This window comes from Euprymna scolopes, chromosome 16 (assembly GCF_053919585.1).
Source record: "Euprymna scolopes isolate OS-2025 chromosome 16, ASM5391958v1, whole genome shotgun sequence".
Taxonomy (NCBI): domain Eukaryota; kingdom Metazoa; phylum Mollusca; class Cephalopoda; order Sepiida; family Sepiolidae; genus Euprymna; species Euprymna scolopes.
In genome coordinates, this window is record NC_136497.1 from 54,170,397 (window position 1) to 54,195,274 (window position 24,878).

Here is a 24,878-nt window from a genome sequence, read left to right on the forward strand (position 1 = left end):
AGCGGTCAATCTCCTTTCTGGTCAGACCAGTTCTGCTGACATGTTTCTGAAACCAGATCTCTACAAATGTCCAATCTGGCTTAAATTTTGTATGGACTTTGTTATGATAAGATGTAACGAACTAAGTATTATGGTATCCATTCGATGCACAGTTAGGGATTAATAGAGATAAGTATTTAATGGAATAATGAGCACAAATTTAACCATATTCAACCATCGACTTGGCATGAAGAACTCAGTCTAAATCAACGGGTTATAACTTTTACCCATTCTTAACGGTTAAAAATGTGGTTTCATCATATTCAAGTATTAGGAAGTTTTGCGTGCGTGCTTTCCAGCTTCATTTACCAATGTGTGTATAAACCGTTTTACACATGTGTTCAATCCAGGTTCAGGATCGTTTGTTGATACAAAGCCACGCAGACACCAATGTTGATTTATAAAAAAAAGAAGTTACAGAAAACGTCAGAGACGGGTTACTTGCATACACATGGGAGAGAGAATAAGACAGACATACAGAGCTCATCTCACTACTCTACATGGTTCCCCCTTCTTATATGTAATGGACCGTTGGAAACCGCTTTCCGACTTGAAATAGCTAGAGAATCTGTGTCATTCATGGACTTCTATTATGGGGTCACCTGTGACTCTTAAGTGTCACTGAAACTTTTACATTCAAACACAGCCATCATTATGTAACAAACATTTTATGATTTAACATGTGTATTTGCTTATTAACCCCCTTCGGAAATCACGTGGTTTTGCGACTTCCTTTTGGAATGGCGTGTGACCCTTAAAAGTGCGACTCAAACTTTTCCATTCAAACATAGCCCTTGTTATGTACCATCTGTTTTGATGCATTGCTTTTAAGCGCAAATAAATCCTTTTATATTTTATAAGTGTAGTCAAGAAACCGATAATTGTTATACCTCTTTTTTTCTGTCACTTGTGCTTTGATTATACGTGCGCACATGCAAGTAGCTTAAAAGAAATTGCCTGATCCTTTTTTTACACACAACAAGCAGTTCAAATATAAACCGGAAGTATGCATCACCTTGATTTCACACGTTGCACGTGATTTCTTCAAATAATAAGGTAAGTACGAAATATTAATAACATCAACAATTACACATTTCACTTTTTGCTGTTGTTTAGAATTAGGCAAACATAACTCTTGACGACATAAAAGACATTTAGGAAACTATAACATTCGTATTACTTTGGATTTTTTCTTTTCATTTCGTACGTTGGCTTTGATGCTTCATTGGCTTTACTGTTTCATTGTTTCATCTTTGAATGATTCCATGCCTTTCTCGTCCTGCCTTTTTCTAGCTTACCCACAGTTGGAATATATGTTCATCTGTTTATCAAATCAGAGCTTTGTTCAACATAGCCATAACACTAGGCAGTTGCATTGCGCAGCTGATTCTAGTCAGTGCACTTTTAACCTCGATAACAGGAAGTCACCTTGTTGTCAAGGAGCACATCACACATCTTCCGAATGTCAGTCTTCAGAAAGAGTGCGCTAGTAAGAGCCCAGAATTTATTTGCAAGTAACAAAAATAAATTAATAAAATCTATAATACTAGCCTAGGTGTTTGGACGTGTGTGTTGAGCAAAAAAAAAAAAAAAGTTGTAGTCGGCAGGCAGGCTCGAACCCGTATCACGAAGAAGGAAAAGAATGTGAAAAAAAGAGTGACGTCTTTGCTGTTGCCACCATCGCCAAACCGGAAGTGACGCTAGTAAGGCTAGACAATCGAAAAGAGGGGATGACTTACGAAAATCTCGGCGAAAAAAAAGCGACCTCTCCCTGTAGAAAAGTGCCCAGTTGAGGGTACGGATTCAAGCCTGCTTACTACTCCTATTTTTTTAAATTTTTTTGCGCTTTCAATTTTTCTTTTTTTTTTTTTTTTTCGCTCAACCAACACCCTTACACCCACCTCCACTTTCTTTTTTGCCTTCGCGTCACGGGGTTGAGCATGCCTTCCTACTACAACTTTTTTTTTTTTTTGCTCAACACACACCTCCAAATACTCGGGCAACACTGAGCACCCAGGCTCTTTATAGATAAATCTCACCTGTCTGTCTGTCTGTCTGTCTGTCCGTATGTATGTACGTATGTATGTATGTATGTATGTATGTCTACCCTTCTCTCACTGCCCCCCCCTCCGACCTGAACCCACTGGACTACATCGTTTGGTCATATGTTGAGAAAATCACCAACATGACCTCCCACAACATTAAAGCCAGCTTGATCCCTGTCATCCGCTAAGTATTCGCGAGCTCTTGCTGGTGTTTGTGGAAAAGGTGTGCTTCCAGTTTCGAACCCATTTTGAGGCAATCATTGAGGCTGAAGGCGGCTACATTGAATAAATGTCAGCTGTACTACATAATCAAGTTACCGAATTGATTTTCTCAATAAAAGTTTTAAAATAAAGCTGTAGTGTTGTTTTATTTAGGGCGACAATTTTATCATTCTACCCTGTACTAAAGGCCAATGTTTATGATAACTACATATGCTTACATTTTCTATAAAATATTAAATTGTTTTGAACACAGATATCTCACAGTAAGTAAAGTCGGCGACCATAGTCGAGGCCAACTCAAATACTCTCTTTTCATTGCTTGCTACACCAAGATATAAGGGAGGGCGCCACTCTTTTCCCAGGATTACTCCTCTTAGCCTTGATGTTCACTTTATAATGCTGAGTGTTTAGCATTTTTCAAGTCTTTGGTATGACTCTGCTAAATATTGAACCCCAGTCTCCTGACCGATTAGTAAATGCCCTAACTAGAGTAGGTAAATTAAAATAAATTTTTGAACTAATTTCTCAACTACATTTCTTTTAAAATCATTTAAATTGCCAAGCGTTATGTTTGCTTAAGATTATTATTTTTATTGATACTCGTTGTTAATTGGCATTATTTTACCATCGTCTATTGATATCACCAGTAATGGTAATTTGTTAAAAAAGTATATGTAAAATACGGTAAAATTGATTTTGGTAAACCGTGTGGAACCTATTTTTTGGGGACTGTTGAAGAGGGAGAGACTAGTGGTTGATGGCAAAAATACTGCATGGGCTAATAATGGTTTTATAGAGATATTGCATACTGGCAAGTACAAGAAGTTTTCTAACCCGGTAGAGGGAACCAAACTTCTTTGCAGCAAACTTGGCAGTATCTTCTATATGTTTATTCCGATTCTTATTGCTTTCAAATGTTAAACTGAGGAGTTTGTATGTTGAACCCTCAGGAAGGATGCTATCAGCTGTGGCAATCGGTAGTTAATGACACCTGTTATTTCACTTCATTTGTTATTGGCAAAAACGATTAAACCTTATTTTAAATACTCTACTGTAGAGGGATGCACCCCCATTGATCTAGACATGGGTCATTGGCAAACGCATTCATTTCTTTCAAAATGTTCGAGAAAAAAAAAAACAAGACAGGAGCAGAAATTACCTCACTCTTTTCTGACTCTGACGTCATTCTCCACCCACAACTAACCATTGACTTTCGCCACTAGAATTTGAGTAGTAATAAGCCTATCAAAAATTGTAGTATTCTCTGCACTCTTCAAGTGAAGGTCTGGTTGGTGTTCTTTCTTCGCAGTCTGTGCATTCTCCTTGGCCCATCACAGCTATTTTGCATGGTGTCAATCGAGACACACAGTATTATTTACTCACTAGGAGTACTCACATAAGCCATCATCTTTGAAAATAATTTGTGGTGTTCCCTGGAGTCTTAGTGACAGCATTATTATTATTATTATTATTATTATTATTATTATTATTATTATTATTATTATTATTATTATTTTTTATGAATATTTGGTTATCTTTCTTTTTAACTACATTCTTAATCCAACTCAAAAAAATAAAAAGAACATTTACATTATAATTACAAATCCAATAAACGGATCGAATTTCATTTGATAGTTCCCAAAAATGCTACTTTAATTTTTTCTTTTACCATTATTTCTGAATTCATCTAATTCCATTATGAAATTCATCTAATTCTATCATGAAATTCATCCAACTCAGTCATGAAATTCATCTAATTCCATCATGAAATTCATCTAATTCTATCACGAAATTCATCTAATTCCATCAAGAAATTCATCTAATTCCATCATCAAATTAAGAACAGCATTGCTGTTCTTAATTTGATGTATCAAGTTGTTGAAGAAGTATATATTACTCTATTAGCAAAAGAAAAACATAACTCAGTTTGTTAATAGGTCTATTTTTTTAATATGCCTTTACAAGAATCTTTCAAATTATCGAGAAATGTTGGACTAATATCAATTATTGTTGGAAAATGAAGTGTTTATTTTTACCAAAAACGATAGCTAATGTTTTAATAGTAAAAATTAAGGAAAATAAACAAAATTATAATCAAAAATAATCATCGTATAGTAATTTCAATGAAAAAAAAAAAGATAATTGTGCAATTCAGGGACCATACTGGAATAATGTTATTATTTAGAAAGCTATTCTTAACATGGGGAGGGGGATTTTTTTTAGCTATTCTTTACTTTCAGCTGATAATTTAATAAACAAAAGATACAGTTTGCCAATTGTCAGCTGCTGTGATTTCATTGGTTAAGTGTGTCAGTACCTTGCGGTTTATGCAATCTGCCTGAAATATATCGACAATAATGCAGTCCCTATTTTACCTGATTAACAATGTTCCAATCTATCCGTAAATGTGATTCATATTTGACCATGTTTTGTTGTAACTTTATTTATTTCTAGCATTATTAGACGTTTATTAACATCAAATGTGTTTCTTGCTTGTTTTGATGATATTTTATCTATAATATTACGCAGGATGTGAAAGTGATGAGTCCCATTGCAAGAGTGGCGAGTGCATAAAATCAGCGTTCGTCTGTGACGGGCTGTTTGATTGCTCAGATTCAAGTGATGAAGAAGATTGTTCTATGACTAACCCAACACTGGCGACAACTACGACAGGTAATTTATTCATACAACCAATTTAATCTACAGGCAATAGTCAAGATTGTTTGTTTACTTACCTTTACTGAAAGGAAAGGTTAGACACAAGTTCAGCTTTTAATGTAGGGAAAATTCAGCTCCCACGAAAAGGGCACTCTAGATTGGGATAAAAATAAAAATTGCCTACGTCTAAAAACATTTCTCCTTCACTGATAAAAGACAGAAAAACTGAAGCGTAGTATCAGAGCAAGCACTACACTTTACTCCTAGCCAAAAGACCAAGCATGAAAATCTATAAAGATTTATAAGTTTAATTTGTTTACACTATGTGTGCTTTGTACAACTCCAAGTGTTTGCCAACAATAAGAGAGACAGAGTGCGGTTATAGAAACTAAAATGCTCTGCTGGTTTTCGGGAATTACATCACTAGACCAGATCTATAATAAACAATATTTGAAGGCACTGTGGCATGGAATAAATTGAGAGCAAGATGAATGAAATGCTGGCTTAGATGGTTTGCATTTAAATTACAAGTTGTCATTATGTAACCAAGATGAAGGCTGATGATGAGATGGGCATACGTCTTGCACAATGAGCTCCATGAACCTGTAACCGTGCCAAGTTGAGACAAAAATACATCATTGCATACTACGTTGTCGTTTGAAACTAAAGTAAACGAAGATGTGTACTTTTAAAAATGTTTATTTTCTAAAAGTGAAAATAAAGGTTAATTATTGGTTAGTTTACATTTTAATACACCGATAATTTTGCTTTAATTATGAATATGACTGAATATAGAAAATCTGTACAAGCAATGACGTAAAAAAAAAATTTGCCAGCTTTTTTTTTATTTCAGTTTGAAGAGCGCAGATCAGGAGGAGACAATGCAATTTCATAAGAACAGAGGGAGCAATAATGTTTTTAATAATTATTCAATCTTTTATTTGTTACGAAACTTTCAGAATTTTGACTTTGTTACGAAAATTGCAAATTTGGAAACTATTTATAGTTTATAAGAATTGTAAATAGTATTTACAAATATTATAAACATAGACTTTAACAGCTTTCATTTATTTTTTGCAAAAAAAGAATACTTCTATTTTCTTAATTTTATTTTAATTCAATAAATGTTCAGATAATTAATGTTTTATTTCGTGAAATTGTATTGTTGTAAACATTTGTTGAGATTTTCAATTCTCTCGGTTGTCTTCCCCTGATATGAGCTCTTCAAACTGAAACCGAAAAAGTTCTCCTGTGACTATAATGCACAAGTGCCAAAGTTTTTTTTTTTTACAGAAATATTGCTTATATATATATATATATATATATATATATATATATATATATATATATATATATATATATATATTAAATAAATAAATTAATATATATATATATATATATATATATATATATATATATATATATATATATATATATATTAAAAAAAAAAAGGTATCCGTGACCCATAGGATCACAACTACTTCAAATATTTATTCTACTTTGATTTCATAAACATTCAAACAGTCACAAATATGTGACATGTCTGTGAAGGAATTATTCTTGCAGAACTAACTATAACAATTATAGATAATATAGAATGAGCACACTGTATAAATGGCGTCCCCTTCTCCAGAAAAAAGGTGTGGATGGTGATAATGTAGTACAAACATGAAATTGCTAAACCATATTATCATGTAGATGTTTTAAAGACTTTTACTTCAGTTTGGAGACTCGCTGTTAGAACAGGTATATGAACAGAAATTACAAGAAGTCTATTTATAAAAAAAAAAAAAAGAATTGAAATTAAAGTTAATAATATCGGATAAAGCAAAAATATTAAAATTAAAAAAATATATATACTTGTTTTAGTTATAAAAATATTTTTTTAGGTTTTTTATACCAAAAAGAAAGTATATTTATATCTAGATATACATGTGATTTGTTGCGTCACAACCTCTGCCACAATCTGTTCCATTTTGATTTCATTAGAAAATTCATACATTTTGATTCTGTGATGCTATGGACGACCTTGGATCATTTCCTAACGTTCAACGAGCGTTAGGAAATGATTCATAAAAAAAAGGAAAAGTTGTCAGAAGTAAAAACAAACAAAAAAGCCATAACCCAGGACGATGGTAAGAAATGATTCACCAAGGCTCACAAAGGCATCTTGAAGTTGGATCAATAATCAGTTGGGAATGGCCGATAAAAACAAACGCTAAACAAACGTGATCCTGTTCAACTTTGATTTTATTTGAAAATTCGTAAACTGTGAAATACTTGTTTGCATAATAGGTCTCTTATAATAAAGTAAAGCGTGTTATTATTTTGCTATCTAATATGTGTACAAATGCACTATATAAATTTGCTGAAAAGAGAGCATCATTCTATCCCGGAATAGTCGTAGAGACATTAAACACTATTAAGAGAGTGGTTGAATTAACATACAGTGAAAAATGGCGAGAAAAATACAACTATAGATGAAAAAAACAAAAAAAAAAAACAAAGCAGTACCCTAGCATTTAATGTCAAGATGATTCATTTAATATGTTTATTTGTTGAATTGCTGTTTGCTATGAAAATCTCTTGGTCTAGCTATGTAGAAAAATCAATGTACACATTTATTCTTTCAGATTTTCAAATTTGTACAAAAACTGAGTACCAATGTCCGAGTGGGAAATGCATTAATGCCGAATATGTATGCGATGATGTGCCGGACTGTCCAAGTGCTGCTGATGAAACTTCATGCAAAAAACAGACTTCTTCAGGTGAGTAAATCTAACGTTTTCACATGAGTCGATGGTTTAACTATCTCCTCATATATGAAATAAAGCCGATCTGTTTCTCGGAATTTTGTTTATATGCGATACTATGGACGTCCTTCCTCACCCCGCCCAGAGCAAAGACCTCCAATATTGGAAAGAAATGATTCCTTAACAAAGCAAAAGTATAGGAAGTGAGATTAGTTAAAAGACGATTGGGAACCGCTGAGATCTTTTTGAACTCTCGAGACAGAAAGATGCCTCATGGTTAGTGGCCATTTTTCAAATAATCAATCACTCCCAGCTGACAGAACACGTTTGGAAATAGTCAGTTTCTATTAATTGGGTGTATTGGTGACTAAGATAAAATACTGGACATAGGATTTCCGATTTTGCATGAATAAATTTAGGAGTCAGATTTAGTATTGACAAATTTCAGTTTGAGACAGTTGATGACGGTTGACAGCTTGGAGATCTGCCGAGAGAGACTGGAGTCAGATTGGGGAAAACTTTAACAACTGAGGAGATGAACTGATCTACCGATGACAAAGATATCAACAATGTTTGGAAGTACTTTACCAGACACACTCACTGGGCACAACTGATTTATACGTGATATGCAGAACTGTGTTTTCTTTTTTTAGATTGTATTGTTTATTTTTTATACTTGTAAGTCAATGCTCATGCTCTCGGCAACCACTAATGTGAAGGACGAGACCATGACCAGAATGAATAGTAAGCCATGGCGCATAGCAGCGTTGAGGTAACGATTGGCGAGGGGGGCGCACATGGTTCACAATTAAATTCAAATACGCTTTTTTTTAGGTAGGATCGATAATTAATTCTGTTTTTCCAGTCATGTATGGCAAGCCGGAGTTCTTAAAACAGAAAAATTGAGTCGAGGTAATTCCATATCAAATTCCATATCAAATTCCATATCAAATCATCCCCAAAAATAGAAAATTCGCCCCTTTTATTCATGTTTTGCTATCTCCAATTAGACAATATTGTGCACTTTTTCTGAGCCCAACAACTCCCGTGCTGGCTAATGACAAATTGGAAACGAGTGTTTTGTTTATGACACTATCACTAGAAAATTATTGTACAGGGTCAACGGGCTCCCTCTGTCTGGTTTGTATTTTCACTCCCCCCACCCCCAGATGTATTGTCATCACCATGGCTGAGTAACTCCATCTACCTCTGCATAATAAAAAATAATAGAAAGAGGATAACAGGTGCTACAATTCGCCCAAGGGTGACCTGGAACTGTGCAAGCCAGAGACGTTCATTTCCCTGAGTTATTGTACATATCTACTTACAGAATTTCTTAAAATTTTAACTGAAAAAAAATATCCTGAAAATTTAAGCCTTTAACACTAAACGGTTGAGAAAATGTACCGTTTAAAGATTTTTGTTGAGAAAATTTACCGTTTAAAAATTTTTGTGTGAAATGTGATCTGCAAGAAAACTGCAACATTATTACAAAAAAATTCTTCGATAAAATCTCTCCAGACATGCTCGAACCATGGACATTTGAACGTGAATCTCTCTTTTCTTTTTTTCTTTTTTAACAAACAATTAAAAAAAAGATAAAATAAGCCACCAGAAATGAAACATTTTTTAACTATTTATCAATTTTAGTAAATTTTGGCATGTGAGAAATATGTAAAAAAAAATTCTTAAATGATGTAATAATATAGATAATTCAAAATTCCATTTTGTAATTATTTATTCCTCATAGACATCTATAATATAAATCTTACCTGTCTGCTTAAATGTATGTATGTATGTATGTATGTATGTATGTATGTATGTATGCATGTATGTCTGCCTAAAACTTTCGACAGAGGCGACAAATTTTCACAAGATCAGTATCGTTTTTAAGCTCGTCCCTTCGGACGACAAATATCGAAAAATTGGCTAAAAACATTAATTCCTCACTCTCAACTGGGCACTTTTCTTCAAGAAAGGGGTCGCTTTTTCCGATGATATTTTCGAAAGTCATCCCCTCTTTTCGATTGACTAGCCTTAATTTAAACCTTTGCCATTTCCGGTTTGGTGATTTATGCAACGGTAAAGACGTCACAAGTTTTTTTCCTCCTTCACGGGTTCCAGCCTGTCTGCCTACTACGCAGGCTAGTCTATAATATAAATCTCACCTGTCTGTTTAAATGTATGTATGTATGTATGTCTTCTTAAAAAACAGAGGCGATGGATTTTAACAAGATCAGTATCATTTTTAACCTCGACGTCTTGGACGACAAATATCAAAAATTGGCCCAAAACATTAATTCCTTCACCCTTAACAAGGCAGTTTTCTACAAGAAGGGGTCGATTTTTTGCAAAGCCATTATTGCAAGTCATCGTATCGGTTGGATGGACTTTGCCTTATTTTAACGTTCCGACATTCCGGTCGCGTCATGGAGCAGAGGTAAGACGTCAGATTTTCTTTCACTGTCTTTTCTGCCTTCGCGTCACGGGTTTGAGCCTGCCTGTCTACAACCACTTTTTTTTTTTTTTTTTTTTTGCTCAACACACACCTCCAATATTTTTATTAGCTCAAATGATTATCAAATACTAAACAGTACAACATGTTCAACAGTAGAGAAACAAAATAAATCTCACTGGAAATAATCACATCGAGAAAAAGGATTCATTATCCAAAACAATTGATCACATGATTTTCGTCTGGGAATGCAAATTAGCAAATGCAGTTACAGTCTTGTTGTAATCTGCAACACTTATCCTGTATATTCTTCCAGTACTTGTTTGTTCTTCATCTTAAGATAATATAAATTTTTTTTATTTCTCACACGCGCATATTTTCATTGCTGTACAGCATGTTTAGAATTTTATTTATTGAATTAAAAAATGATTTTATAATAATGCTGTTTTCATGCAAAATCTTCAAAACGGCACATGTTTTTAAAAAAATTTTTTTTATTACATTTTCACCCCAAACAAGGCACATTGCCACTTTGGTGTAGGGGCTACTATCAGGGGCAGCAACTACTGGGCCACTATGTTGGGATTTGGGCCGCAAGATGTCGGTTCACATTGCACTTGAACTTCTGCATGTCAGTACAGTTAGGGAAGCAGAAACCTGGAATGGAATTCCAGAGTCTAACGGTTCTGGGGAAGAAACTACTGGAGTAGAAAGATATTTTACATCTAGGGATCTCTACTGTGTGGGGGTGGGATTTTGCTGCCTGTCGGGTTTGTCGAGGGTGTCTACGTCGTGGGGGCAGAAGTGTCTGCAGTTCGTCAGCGCATTCACCATTAAAATACTTGTAGAACAGGCAGAGGGATGCAACGTTTCGTCGATGGGACAGAGGCTGAAGCTTAGATGCCAACAACCATGAGGTTGTTTGCTCAGCAACCGACAAGGCTAATATGCTTGCCAGCCGGTTGGCCTCGAACTCCACACTGGACCCTTCCAACCACCCCCTGCCTGACTTTCCTTTGCGGACAGACGCCATGCTAGGCGATCTAAAAATCACCCCTGCTCAGGTACACACTATCATAAAAAAACCTTGACACTTCAAAAGCATGTGGACCTGATCTCATCCCAGCTGTGCTATTAGAGAAGTGCTCAGCCAAAGTAGCTCCAGTTCTCCAAACTCTACAACAAATGCCTTAATGAATCATGCTTTCCGGGCTGTTGGAAAACTGCTTCTGTGGTATCAATATTCAAGAATTCTGGCGAAAGAACTGACCCATCAAATTATCGCCCCATTAGCCTCCTCCCACTTTTCGCCAAAATATTTGAGACCATGTCCTTACCAACTTCGAGTTGAAGGTTCAAACTTCCAAGATCATCTAGTCTAAATAGTTAAAATTTGAAGAAAATCGTTAAAATCAAGGTGACACGGTTTTCATGATTTTATATGAAAGTACTCTTAATTATTTAAATTTACAACGTTGTCTTGTTTTAACGATATCTAAAAGTTAAAAAGAAATCCATGAATTCTTGATGATTTGATATGCTATTAGTTTTAATTGACTCATTTTTTTCTTCCTTTTTATATAAACACTTACCAATGTTTGCCATAAATTACTGGAAACACAGAATTACATATCTACCCGGTATTTAAAAAAAAAGGGTTATTTTTATCACCAGAAAACTATTTAGCTTGTATTTTCCGTTTTCTCTGTTTTACTTCTAGTTTATGTTGTCTCGTGTTTTGATCACTGGTTTCTCATCTGCACTAAACAAAATTTGTAAAATTGTAGATAAATGTGTTTTTGTGTCTAACTAATGTATTAGTGAGCTCATTGCGTTTGAGGTCTCATTTATGTTTGTAAATGCAGGAGATTATATTTCTGTCTTGCCAATATAAAATATTGAACATGAGCCCCATTTTTATTTTGTAAATGTTGGCTAGAGAAGAATTGTCCTTAAGGGGCGGGTTGTGTATCCAGCTGAAACTCAAAAATTACTAAACAAGCATCCACAAAGTGGGTATATTCTTGATCATGGTTTCCTTGGATTAATAATATCTGAAATAAAAAAGAATATTCAGTCTTTGAGTGTTCCGGGCCAGGTTTTTGTCAGGAGGGACGGTTTTTCTTCCATTTTCAATGGTCTGATGTACTAAATTTACTAATTTAGAAAGAACATGCTGAATCAGGGCATCTATATAAAAGGAGAGTTGTTCGTGCGTGTGTTCAGAGAGAAGAATGGGCTAGTGGAGAAAAAAGAGGGAATTCAGAAGAGGGAGGGAGAGAGAAAACCAGGGAGATGAAAGAGAGAAAGATAGAGAGGAGTAAAGAGACAGGAGGTTTAATAGAAATATGTTACATTTTTCCCCCGGGTAACGCTAGGTAGCCTTGCTGGATTAGAATAAAATAAAGATAGTTAAAATATACATTCTCAAAAATATTTGTTTTTCTCTATTTTATGGTCCTCAAACTTCAATTCCCCCTTCTGGTGAGTATTTATTTTTCATTTAATCATTTTTTTCTAATACAAGTACACCGTAAAAAGTTTTTTTTCTTTTAAATGCAGTTTAATCTGCGAAATCGTCATGTTATAAGAATGTTAAATCAGCAAATTTTGTGAAATCAACATTTTTTAAGCAAAATTTATTAGAAATCATTCTTAAAATTATCTGTTTTGAATCAAATTTATTTGTTAGAATATAAATGTGTCTGATTAATTCCTTTTTCAGTCCCATAAAAATTATTGAAGTGATCTTTTTTTAAATAAAGGATCTGGAACTGAATTGAATGCCTTTGTTAGAATTAGGATTCATATTTATCTCCTTTGCGATTTCCTCCAAAATTTCAAAGCTCCATATTGAATTTTTAATTATCGTTTTGTGTAAACCAGTTGACTTGTTATAATGAATTTATTAATTTTTTTCTTTTTCGTTTTTTTTGTTACTAAAATAGGAATTTAAAGAGAAATAACATGTTTGAGAGTAGTACCGAAATTCATCCACCGTTGGCTCAGTATATTTACAGTTATAACCCTTGAATCAATTTCAAGTAATCGTCCCTGATATATACTGCTGAGAAATAAATCTTCAGTTTTTGTAGTACAAAAAAAAAAAAAAAGAAAAAAAGTGTATGATGCGAGATTATAAATTGACGACATTCCTCTTTCCATGCTTTGGACAGTGTTTTGCTCATGTTTTGTAAATTATTATATGGTAGATTAGAAATTGATGTGCGAGGCGAATGAGCATAGGAAAATTAACGAGCTGATATAAGATACTCCTTTTCTTCAATTGCCCATTCAGCGTACTCTTTCCTCTTCTTTCCTTTTCACTTTTTTCATAGCTGTTTGGCGATGGAGTCAAATAGTTACACTCTTTCTTTCTCAGCTTTGTTTGGATTCGCTCTCCTCGTCACTTGCTAAAGCAAGTTAGTTTTCACAAGAACTTGCTAACTCAAAATATTTGTAACCAATGAAAATCGTTTTAAACTCCAAAAATAACAATTCTGTGTCAGATTAACAAGTCGATGCAAACTCAGAAACCCCTATAAAACATTGACTTGGTAAACTGAAATCAGTTTTTCCATGGTGCGACGTGCTTCGACACTCAGCATCAACAACGCTCATCATAGAAATATTTGACTGGTGTGTCCCATGCTGAAATTCCTTTAAGCCTAAGAGGGCAAACTCTCACACACACATACATATGCAAACATATACAAACACATGCAACGGAACTTGGGAACAAACTTTTTGACACTTTTTTTCTATTCCTTATCTAAGAACCTTAAAACTTCTCAATAAATTTTGGTCTTTCAAAGTATATTTTATATTTCTGTAAAATTGTTGATATAAATTCATGTTTTCTCGTTTCATTCTCCAAATCCTGTTGTTAAGTTAGCACTTGCGACCTGATGACCCATTCATAACATTCATATTTTTATGCATCTTTTTTACTCCGTTATTTAACTACTATAGTTATTGTTAGTACTGTTCTTGGCACTTTTCAAAAACATTTCTGCTGTCAAAATACACTACTTGTAACGAGGAGCAAACTACAATTACCCACATTGCTTGTCTCGCCATCATCTAGATGGGGATTGGCTTTGGGACGTTGCAATAGGACTCCTAAACAGCTAGCCATTTCAACATGGCACCTCCTCTGTACAAGTAAATCGCATATCATATATACCTGAAAGAAACTCAACTTTTTAAATTAGCTTAAACGAATAAAATTTAAAGACAATCTATTTTGAAAGCAACTGGAGGATTGAACGCAAACGCGTTTGGAAACAATTAAAACTTTGAAAAAATACTGCTTGAAATATGAAGACAAACTTGTTCTAAAGTTATTGGATTTGGCATATAATAAATCCCAAAGGGTGTATATGCCATAAACAAAACAACCAAACTAAACTTCATGAATAAATATTTGAAAATATAAAGAACTTGAAGCATAAATCTTTTCCAAATCTGGATTTGGCATTAAATAATCTAAAAAGGGTTGATATGCCGTAAAACAAAACAACCAAACTAATACGTGAGTTCGAATATCATCCTTGTCACCAGTGTTGTTAGTATTTATTGTTCCAGGTTTTGTACGTAATGATGTTTTACTTTTGATGATAGACTAGCCTGGGTGCCCGACGTTGCTCGGGTGTTTTGAGGTGTGTGTTGAGCAAACAAAAAGTGGTATTAGGTAGACAGGCTCGAACGGTTACCACGGAGGAGGAGAGGAACATGAAAAAAAAAGTAACATCTTTGCCGTTGCATCCATCGCCAAAACGGAAGTGGCGAATGTTTAAATTAAGGCTAGTCAATCAAAACAAGGGGATGGCTTTCGAAAATATCGGCGGAAAAAGCGACCCCTTGTAGAAAAGTGCCCAGATGAGGATGAAGGAATTAATGTTTTTAACCAATTTGTCGATATTTGTTGTCCGAAGGGTCGATCTTCAAAACGATACCAATCTCGTGAAAATCTGTCGCCTCTTTCGAAAGTTTTAGGCAGATATACATACATACATGATGATGATTGCAAAGTCTTGTCAGACGAGTGCCACTCCCTCAGACATTTAAAATCCATGAGCCCAAATGTCTGAGGGAGTATCTATACAAATATGATGTTACAGAGTCTTAGCTTTGTACGACAGCCAAGTCTCTCTCTTGGTTCAAAATGTTGAGATCCAGCAACAAGCAAGAGCAAGATAGCCAGCAACAAATTAAACTGCAGACCAGCTTAATGCGGGTACTGGTCTTCCGCTTTATGGTTTTTTAAATCTCGTTAACCCAGAAAAAGAGTTCATTCGCCCTTTGGAAGGTCTTGTTTTTAATCCTTCGGGGAGACTAGCCGCCCTCCTCACCAAACAAATCTGGTGGGGGAACCAGTTTAGTCGCCGGTGACCCGACCATGAGGCAGGTAGTACTGGGTTGCATGGTACCAGTAGCATATGACATACATACATACATACATACATACATTCAAATAGAAAGGTGAGATTTATATTATAGATGTTAGCAAATTAAACGAGCTGCTCAATTCCTGGTAGATTTCTGTTTAATACAACCGTAGTTTTTTTCCGGGTACCCTGGGGTGGATTATCACACTTTGATTTGGTTTTAGCTGTAAATTACATTTATCATTGTTATTTCCGATCATCAATGTTTACCCAAGAATATACATATTCAAAATGGTGCCGTCCATGATGAAGAAAGTGTTCACTATGAAAATATATAAAATGAAATATACAATATTCTACATTTATATCACTCTAAATAATTTATGTGACTGAATTGTAGATATTAATCAATGATCTTTAATACTTGGCAGTAATATTTCTCTTCATCAATTGATTTATTGAAAAAGAAATGCAAAATATTACGAATCTTTATGTTTGTTATTTTCAGACAAATGTTTCCCGTTGGAAGTGAAAGAATGTCTGCAAGTTGGTTATTCTCGTTCTTTGCTGCCAAATGTATTTGGGGATAGGAGTTATGCAAAGGCGATGGAACGCTTCTATGGGGAAGCAATGCCAATTGTGGCTCGCGGATGTTCAAAGAATGCGTTAATGCTTTTCTGTGGAACAATCTTTCCAATTTGTAAAGATGGAGTCTCCAAGTACACTTGCAAAAATATTTGCAGAGGTAAGTTGCACTTGAATCATGTTCTAGTCAATCGACATTTTTATTACATTTATTATGTCTCCATAAGCAGATAGTTGGAAGGTATGGGTATTCAAAGGATTTCACTACTTACCCAGAGAGTCTGAAGTATTGACAAAGGATCCGGAGTCAGTCTTGGAAATGGCCGACGCAGTTTACGATTTGAAAGCCATCTTCTTTTCTTTTCCGTTTGAAGAGATTTTCACAACGTTATTTTGTTTCAAAGGGGCTAAGAATTTTATTAAACTCAACTTAAACCTAACCCTTTTCATACTTAATGCTGTTTGTTGTTTCCATTTTTTTTTTCACGGTTTTCAAAGTGTAAACTGTTTCGGTTATTTTTAGGACTGGCTTGCAATTCTCTTCAAACACTCGGGTTTAAATGGCTATTGCTAAAATCTTTTGGATGCCTTTGCTTACGAGTACTCGTAGATAAAAATAGATATAAATGATTTGCAAAAAAAATATGCAAAATACGATTAAAAAACATTTTTTAATGTTTGAAATTATTTCATTATTATTTCTTTCTTTTTATTTTTCCTTTCTATATCACATCGCTATAACATCCAGTGACTTCAGAATCTTTTAAACATCTCACCTGAAAGCCCCCAACATTGTCCATGTAATCTGGATTTTTCTCCAAGTCTTTTTATTTTCATGTTTGTTTACTTTTTGTTTAAACTATTAAAAAGTTAAAAGAACTATTATCACATGTAGTAAAGACTGTTCACAGTGACACATAGCATAACGGTTAAAAGCATCGGTTATTAATTAATTCTAATTCTTCTAAAAGTTGAAGTTAAATCTTTACTATCTGTTCGTACCTGATGTGGCATTCATCCTGGATAAATTGAATCGGCTTTATCCAAAGGATATTACGTTCACAAGCGATTCCCAATCGCATGTATTTCCTAATCAGGAGAGATGATGACGTTAACTTTTTGCAAGGATGTATCATTGGCATTCCACATAGAGTGCTTCTTATTCTTAAATGATCACTCATCAAATACTGACCAGGCTTAACATTGCTTAACTTCAGAATTCTAATGAGAATTAAAAGCGATAATAATTTTAAAAAATTAACACTTTTTCATGGTTGACAGAATAAGAATAATCTAGTCTCTTTAATTAAATAACACGTTCAATTGGAAATTCTGTATACAGATTCCATATGGTATGATGAGAAGATTCCCAAGTTTGAAAACATGTACGTGAAGGTCAAAGGTTATTTTATTTATCTCCTTTCCAGAAGGTTAGACACATTTATAATAATCCTAAAGTCAGGAAAGTGTATTTTAGTTTGAGTTTCATGTTTTACGCAAAAGCGAAATGGAATAAAAAAATATGTATATTTTACACGGCATGTTCGGTGATCGAGCGATTCTCGTGCAATATAGAATATCGCCATCCACTCTCTAAGATAGAGAGTGGGTGGCGATAACGTATCTACGAACATGAAATTATCTTTATCATATTATTATATGACACAAATGTTTAGAATGTGTGTTCATTTTTCTTATTATTACGTGCGAATAAAATTTATTTCTATCAATATTTAAAATATTATCAAAAGTTTCTTAGAAAAGGTGATGAAGGGCGTTAGTAGAAGATGTTAATCTACAATTATACAAAATATGAATCCTGCTTTTTTTTTTATCGTAGGCTGAACAAATTAGTGTTACAAAACTTTTGTTTTCGTTTGTTAATGAAATATTGAAAAGAGGTATCGAAACACTATTGCACTATTACACCTGCAGGGAGTTTTTTTTTCTAAATATGTGTGAGAAAAATAAGTTACAGGTGGAGGAAGTTGGTGATCGGTTGAGGGTCGGTTTCACTTTTTGATTTTGAAAAACCTAGTGACGATTTTGGCTTTAGTTTTATACCTCCTGCTGACAGGAAGTGACTTGCATATGTGTCAGTTGCTGGTTATTTAAGAGTATTACTTCCTTCCAGGAGTGTCCTTGAGGAGGTTCTGATAACGGTTATACTTCTGAAGAACCAACTTACTTGTTACTTATACTAGAGTTCATGCGCACTGCTTTATAGTCTACAGTTCATAATCTTGTGTTATTTAACTCCTGACAGAATTAGGGTCGCGATTTAGCGATATTTCGCAATCAGAGCCAACTCTAATTAACCTACTATCTGTGATGTCGGAGAAATTTCGACATATAATACAGCCCGGCTGCTCCTCGGATTAGTTTCTTTTTCCTGCTTTTCCTTAAACGGTGAAAAAGTTACATTTTTTAAAAGTATTTTTCGTTGAAGAGGAGGGGCACTACACCGGCTGTTTACTAATTAAACCTGCGCTACAAATCAAACTCTAATATTCTCTTCTCTAATCTTCTTACATATAAAGAACGTTGAACTTTCTATCCCATCCCACAACAAACACAAGTGTATTAGTTTTGTACATAGCGATCTTACTTTTCCATTTCATTTCATTTTCAGGCAATCATTTTTCTATTTTCAAGCCTGATTCTTTTAAAAGAGTACACTTAGAAGATTTCAAATACAACGATTTCTTTTTAATGTTTTTTTTTTTCATTATCAGAAGTCGAGCAGAGCTGTGGCAAAGATGCAATCCTACTGGACACATGTGATTGGTTGCTTGATGATTCACGCTGGTGTTTCATTGGTTTAACTGGAAATGAGGAGATAAAAAGTAAGGCAACTTTTGTTATCGTTAGGCACTGGTCATAAAACAATACATCTTATTAAATGCATATGCCAAATATAAACATTATAAGAACCAATGAAAGAAATTAAAGCTGAGTAAAATTTGCACATTTATTTAGAGTTGGTGACAACATAAAAAACGTAAACGTAACATTATTAAAAAAATATACACATATTATGTAGACACAATTGTGTCATAGGATTTTTAATAGTTTGTAGTAGACAATGATTAATACTATTTTTTGTTTTTGCATTATTCCATATTTCAAACACAACGTACTCATTTTAATCACAGCACTTTCCTTTAAAATGATATACAACAACGATATTTTAGTAGAAATATGTTCATATTTGTACAGATAAACATTGCGTAACTAATGAAATTCAGACATTTTAGTAGTTTGCAGAAGAAAGAGATTATCGAGATTTTGTGTTTGCATGTCTGTACCTATTTACAATGCTTCCCCACTGGACAGAGTTAGACACCAGGGTCGTTTTTTAACGTACAAAAATAAAAAATTGTCTCAGTCGTGAGGGACTGATCCTCCACCGAAAGAGAACAAGAAATGGAAGTGAAGCATCTGAAGAACAGATACTACACTTTGATCTTCGCCAAAAGGCCAAGAACTGTAACCAAAACTATGATGATAATGATAATGACGATGATGACAATGACATTGATAATAACGATGATGATGATGATAACGATGATGATGATAATGACGACAATAATAATGACGATGACAATAATAATGATGACGATAATGATGATGATGACGACTACGACGATGATGATGACAATGATGACGACAGTGATGATGATGATGATAACAATTACGATGATAATAACGATGATGATAATAAGGACGATTATGAAGATGATGATGAAAATGACGACAATGATGATGACAATGATAATGATGATGACGATGATGATGATGCTGATGATGATGACTATAAGTATAATGACAACGATGATGATGGTGATGATGATGACAACAACGACGACGATGTTGATGATGATGATGATGATGATGATGATGATGATGATGATGATGTAACATTCTAATTAAGGTACAAAAACAACTAATTTTTCGAATGTTTACACACTCGGAAAATTAATTATTTTTCAATTCAATTTCTTCTTCAAATCCATATTTCAAACATTTTTTAGAATAAAAATTAGTTAATGGATCTTGATTAAAATCTAAATAAGGATTCTAGACATAAATTTTAGTAGCATCTATATCATGATTTTAATCTTTGTAAGGGGACATAACTATGATGAAAGCTGAATTAATTTTAATCATTAGGAGAATACCTGTTCTTGGATAGATTAGAATATAAAAACAATTGTATTATCATAAACAAAAGATTATGAAATCTGAATAAATTTGCATTCATTTATATTTACAGGAAATAATACAAGAAGCAACCCATCGAACAAGAAAGAACAAGGTGAGTGTGTAAAGTGGCCGTTAGACTTTTTAACTGTGTCGTTATACTTCAAACCTCTCGGACCCACAAGTCGTCTAGAACCGTCGCAAAGGAATAAACAAATAAAAAAGAGGAGAAAAAAATAAAATCTGACTCAGCACCTTTTTTAAGTGCAAATACATTTATTCGTGGTTCTTCCAAAGCAACGCATTTCATTATCTTGCAAGGCTTTTCGCACAGACATGTGCTTTTGAAAAATCTTTCTCCTCGCCACCTCGTGCTGGCTGTCCATCTTCCCCAGCACACAACTTGCTTCTCCCCTCGACCATATGGTATATATTTTTTTCCTTTTCTTGTGATGCAAGCTCGCGCACACTTGCTAATTTGTATATGTGCTTTAAGGGCTGCTGCTAATAATTTCACTAGCTGGATGCTGCTGGTGATTTTCCCACACACACTTTGTTACAAGTGTTTTCTTTTCTGACATATCTTGTCCGGAAAAAGTTGTGAAAATAAGGAAAGTATGCTTCATTTACCTCCACTCGATAAGGTTAGACACAAGATCAGGTGAATTTTTGAAAAGCCGCACACTAGAAGAAGTGTACGCTCGTACTACAAAAATGCCTAAGCAGCCCCATCGGCATTCCTTGGTAATGATTCCCCAGACGATTAGCAAATAACTAACCCACTCTCAAAGTGACAGAACAAAGACTGGAAAAGTGGACTTCCTACTTCATCCCAACAAGAGCAAAGCCACTGTCGAACCTATTGGCAAAGACGTATCTTCGACTCGTGTAGAACAATTCCGACTCAAGCTGTATCAGCTAAGTATACTAAGATTCTATCCAGAAAAGTGGAAAAACTGAAGACTTCGAAAAGACAAGATTTATTGGAGCAATTGTGATGCATTATCGTCGTGGAGGCGGGGCAGATAAAAAGTGAAGAAAATTATCGTGCTTGAATTTTTTCATAGCAACAAACATTATCCTTACAAATCTAAAAGAACAGAAAGAAAAGACAAAAGAAAAGTGTGCATATATATATATATATATATATGAATATATGAAACAATAAGATTGGAAAATGAAGTCACAAAAACTATACATTGATGAATATAGAATGGTACATTTATTTAATAAAGGCATACAAACATTTAGTTTAGGGATAGAGGGGACTCTTTATAGCAAGGTATTTCGAAGCCTGATGCTTCTCATCAGAAGAGTAGAGAAGATGCTAGGTAACATAATGGGGATGCGATGTCTAGCGTGGGATTCATCAGGAACGAAATAAATCAATGAAAATATTGATGTTGTTAGATAGAATTATATCGAATTCGAAGATAAAGGAAGAGCGTATTATATAAAGTGTAATGTAAAAAAGTGTATAGGGTTTCGATCATAGTTTTAAATAATGTAGGTAGTTTATGCCTTAAGACTCAAGTGTAGGTATAGGGGTGGATGGGTCACTACCCATCCACCCCCATATTTTATTCGTATGTAAGATGTATAGAAATTAAAACTGGGTATTTTTATCGACAAATGCAACCGAGACGACAACAGCACATTGAGACGGTGTATAATTTCAGGCGATGATGAGAAGCATTAGGCTTCGAAATACCTTGGTATAAAAAGTCCCCTCTATCCCCCAACTAAATCTTTGTATATGTTTATTAAATTAATGAACCATTCTATATTCACCAATATATAATTTTTGTGACTTCATTTTCCAATCTTATTGTTTCCCTATATAAGTTCCAATAAAATTTGTTCAGCTTTATATTATCCCGATCAGTCTCCTCTTATAGAATTGAATTTACTCTATTCTCCTAACTCTCTAATATATATATATATATATATATATATATATATATATATATATATATAAATAATTATTTTTTTACTATAATAATTAAGTACCTACAGACACTAGTGCTTCATCCTTTCGGGAATCTTCAGTGCAGTGTGTCACGATTAACACCAGTCGAACGATTCGAACCCCGCACCACCGGACATCTCTGACTCGATTAGCGAAGACCGTATCAATTCGACTACCATTAACCGCGTGAAATAACGTTGAATTTAAACATTTTAATTTTAAATGTTCATTTACATCAGTCAGACAGTGATCTAATCGTTATACGATGATCTATGCATAAGAGCTAAATTGACCGACTTTAATTCAACTGAAAGTGCTCAACGATAAGAAACGAATTTCTTAAGGGGGCTGTCATAATTTTTTTTTACTATAATAATTAAAGACCTACATACACTATATATATATATATATATATATATATATATATATATATATATATATATATATATATATATATATATATATATATATATACAGGGTGTTTCAAAAGTCTTGGAAACATTATGAGTTATTAAAAATCGTTATGTTCCCAAGACTTTTGAAACACCCTGTATATATATATATATTGCCTACTTTTAAGGGAGTTGGTTTTTACCCCACATTAAAAACGGCCTTGTGCCTAATTTGCTTTGGTGGGGAAGCAAATAAATATTTATATATAGTTTATATGTTCAAATTTCATTTAAAAGAATCAATTTTCAAAATAAAATTTAAAATTTATTGTTTAAAAATTGTATTCTTTGATTCAAATAATAAGTTTTTAATTTTATTTTGAAAATGGACTCTTTCAAATGAAATTTCAACATATAAACTATAATTTTTATTTTCTATTGAGCAAATTTATTTGGCTGGGATTGTCTCATATGAATAGTTATTTCTAGTGTTCTATAAGACTTGAAACCACTAGATTCACCAACCTGTAATCTAATTTATATATATATATATATATATATATGTGTGTGTGTGTGTGTGTGTGTGTGTGTGTGTGTGTGTGTGTGTGTGTGCGTGTGTGTTAAATGAGCCGAAGTTTAGAAATGCTTAAAGAATTTAAAGTGACTACATGCTTTGTCTGGAGCGATTTCCATAAATAGAACAAAAATTTTTGAATCCTAATTTTCGTAAATTACATTGATTACAAAAAAAAAAAAAAAAAAAAAAAACAGAAACAAAAGTTAAATTAAATTGTTTTTCCCACTGGCAGACCAGCGTCCTGGTTATACAGGAACTTGTCATACTTTTAAGCACTTTCGACATGCATAAATCGTTCTCATGCATATTATGATATTTGTACAGCAAATAAAAATGATGACAGAAAAAGACTTCCTAAAATATCTTCTTATTTAATAACAATCAACCATTTATTTTTAAATTTTCAATTGATTACAATTGAATAAAAAGCTTCACTGAAATATATGAATAATGCAAGTTGACAGTGTTATTTCAACTTTTGCTTTCAGGTTGCCAAAAAGGCTATTACCAATGCAAAAACAGCAATTTATGTCTGCATCCAATTCATTTGTGTGATGGAGAACCAACTTGTCCACAAGCAGATGACGAACCTGAAAACTGCAGTGAGTATTTAAATGTTTTTGTTTTTTTTAAGAGACACATTTTAACAGATATCGACGAATGGCGAGTTTGAATTGCCTTGTGTGTATTCGGTCCCTTTGTCAAGGGTTTGTCAATGAAACCAGACGTGAGGTTACTTCACCTTACAAATAAATCATGGCCAAATATTCAAAACAGTATTCAATTCAAAGGCCAGATAAGATCCTCTTGATACAGCTATACACTGATTCATGCAAGGAATGGTGCAGCTTCTTCAAGTGATGTTACCTTAAGTAACAGCACATGGCTGGATACTCCACCAGAATAGATGAATTCTTGTCGTGGTATCCGGTAAGACCAAGAGATAACAAGAAAGATCAACTATAATAGAGTTTGCTGGTCAATTGGGGAGAGGAAAATTATGTTATCCATTTTACTTACTCAACGTTTGATGGGTATGGAGAACTTCTTACGGAATATTCGAATATCTATCTCATACTAAGATCAAGTGTAAGTCATAGGAAAGAGTCCTTTGATTTCTGAGAACTTTACCTGGAGTAAAATGAAACAGAAATGAAAAAGATATTGCATCCATATGCCGTCTGAATGTTTGAACAAGACGACTTTAAAACTGGATATGGTAGGCATCCCCATGACCTTCTTTGACAGCAGAAACACGAACAGGGAAGTTTTTTTTCTATTGAGATGAAAGTGACGATAGTACATCTTCTGTGGGAGTCTGCAGAGACTGAAATTATGCGATAAAAATAATTCCTGGTGTACGATGCACAGTTTAATGATGCAAAACTATATATGTTTAATAGGTGTAGGCGCAAAATCAAGATTATTCCTTGAATGTTCTATGTGGCGGATGCCAGTTCAGAATGCATCTTATACAGAGAGACCGAAGATCTCATTCAAAAGAAATCGCATCCTTCATAAAAAAAAAAAAATCTGAAGAGAAATAAATGTAAAAACCATCATTTTTCTCTTTGTTTCATTTTACGTCAG

At 33.9% G+C, this 24,878-nt stretch overlaps 1 protein-coding gene across 1 annotated transcript in view; it reads left to right on the forward strand.

The window, feature by feature from the left end:
- The first annotated feature begins 2,736 nt into the window (after window positions 1-2,736).
- Window positions 2,737-24,878, forward strand: part of LOC145296177 (uncharacterized) — a 49,681-nt gene continuing 27,539 nt past the window's right edge. The window contains exons 1-7 of the mRNA XM_080142385.1: window positions 2,737-2,800; window positions 4,836-4,979; window positions 7,598-7,732; window positions 16,071-16,307; window positions 18,883-18,993; window positions 20,424-20,465; window positions 23,777-23,890. Of these exons, the coding sequence (XP_079998511.1) occupies window positions 2,737-2,800; window positions 4,836-4,979; window positions 7,598-7,732; window positions 16,071-16,307; window positions 18,883-18,993; window positions 20,424-20,465; window positions 23,777-23,890 (847 nt within the window). The remainder of the gene's footprint in view (window positions 2,801-4,835; window positions 4,980-7,597; window positions 7,733-16,070; window positions 16,308-18,882; window positions 18,994-20,423; window positions 20,466-23,776; window positions 23,891-24,878) is intronic.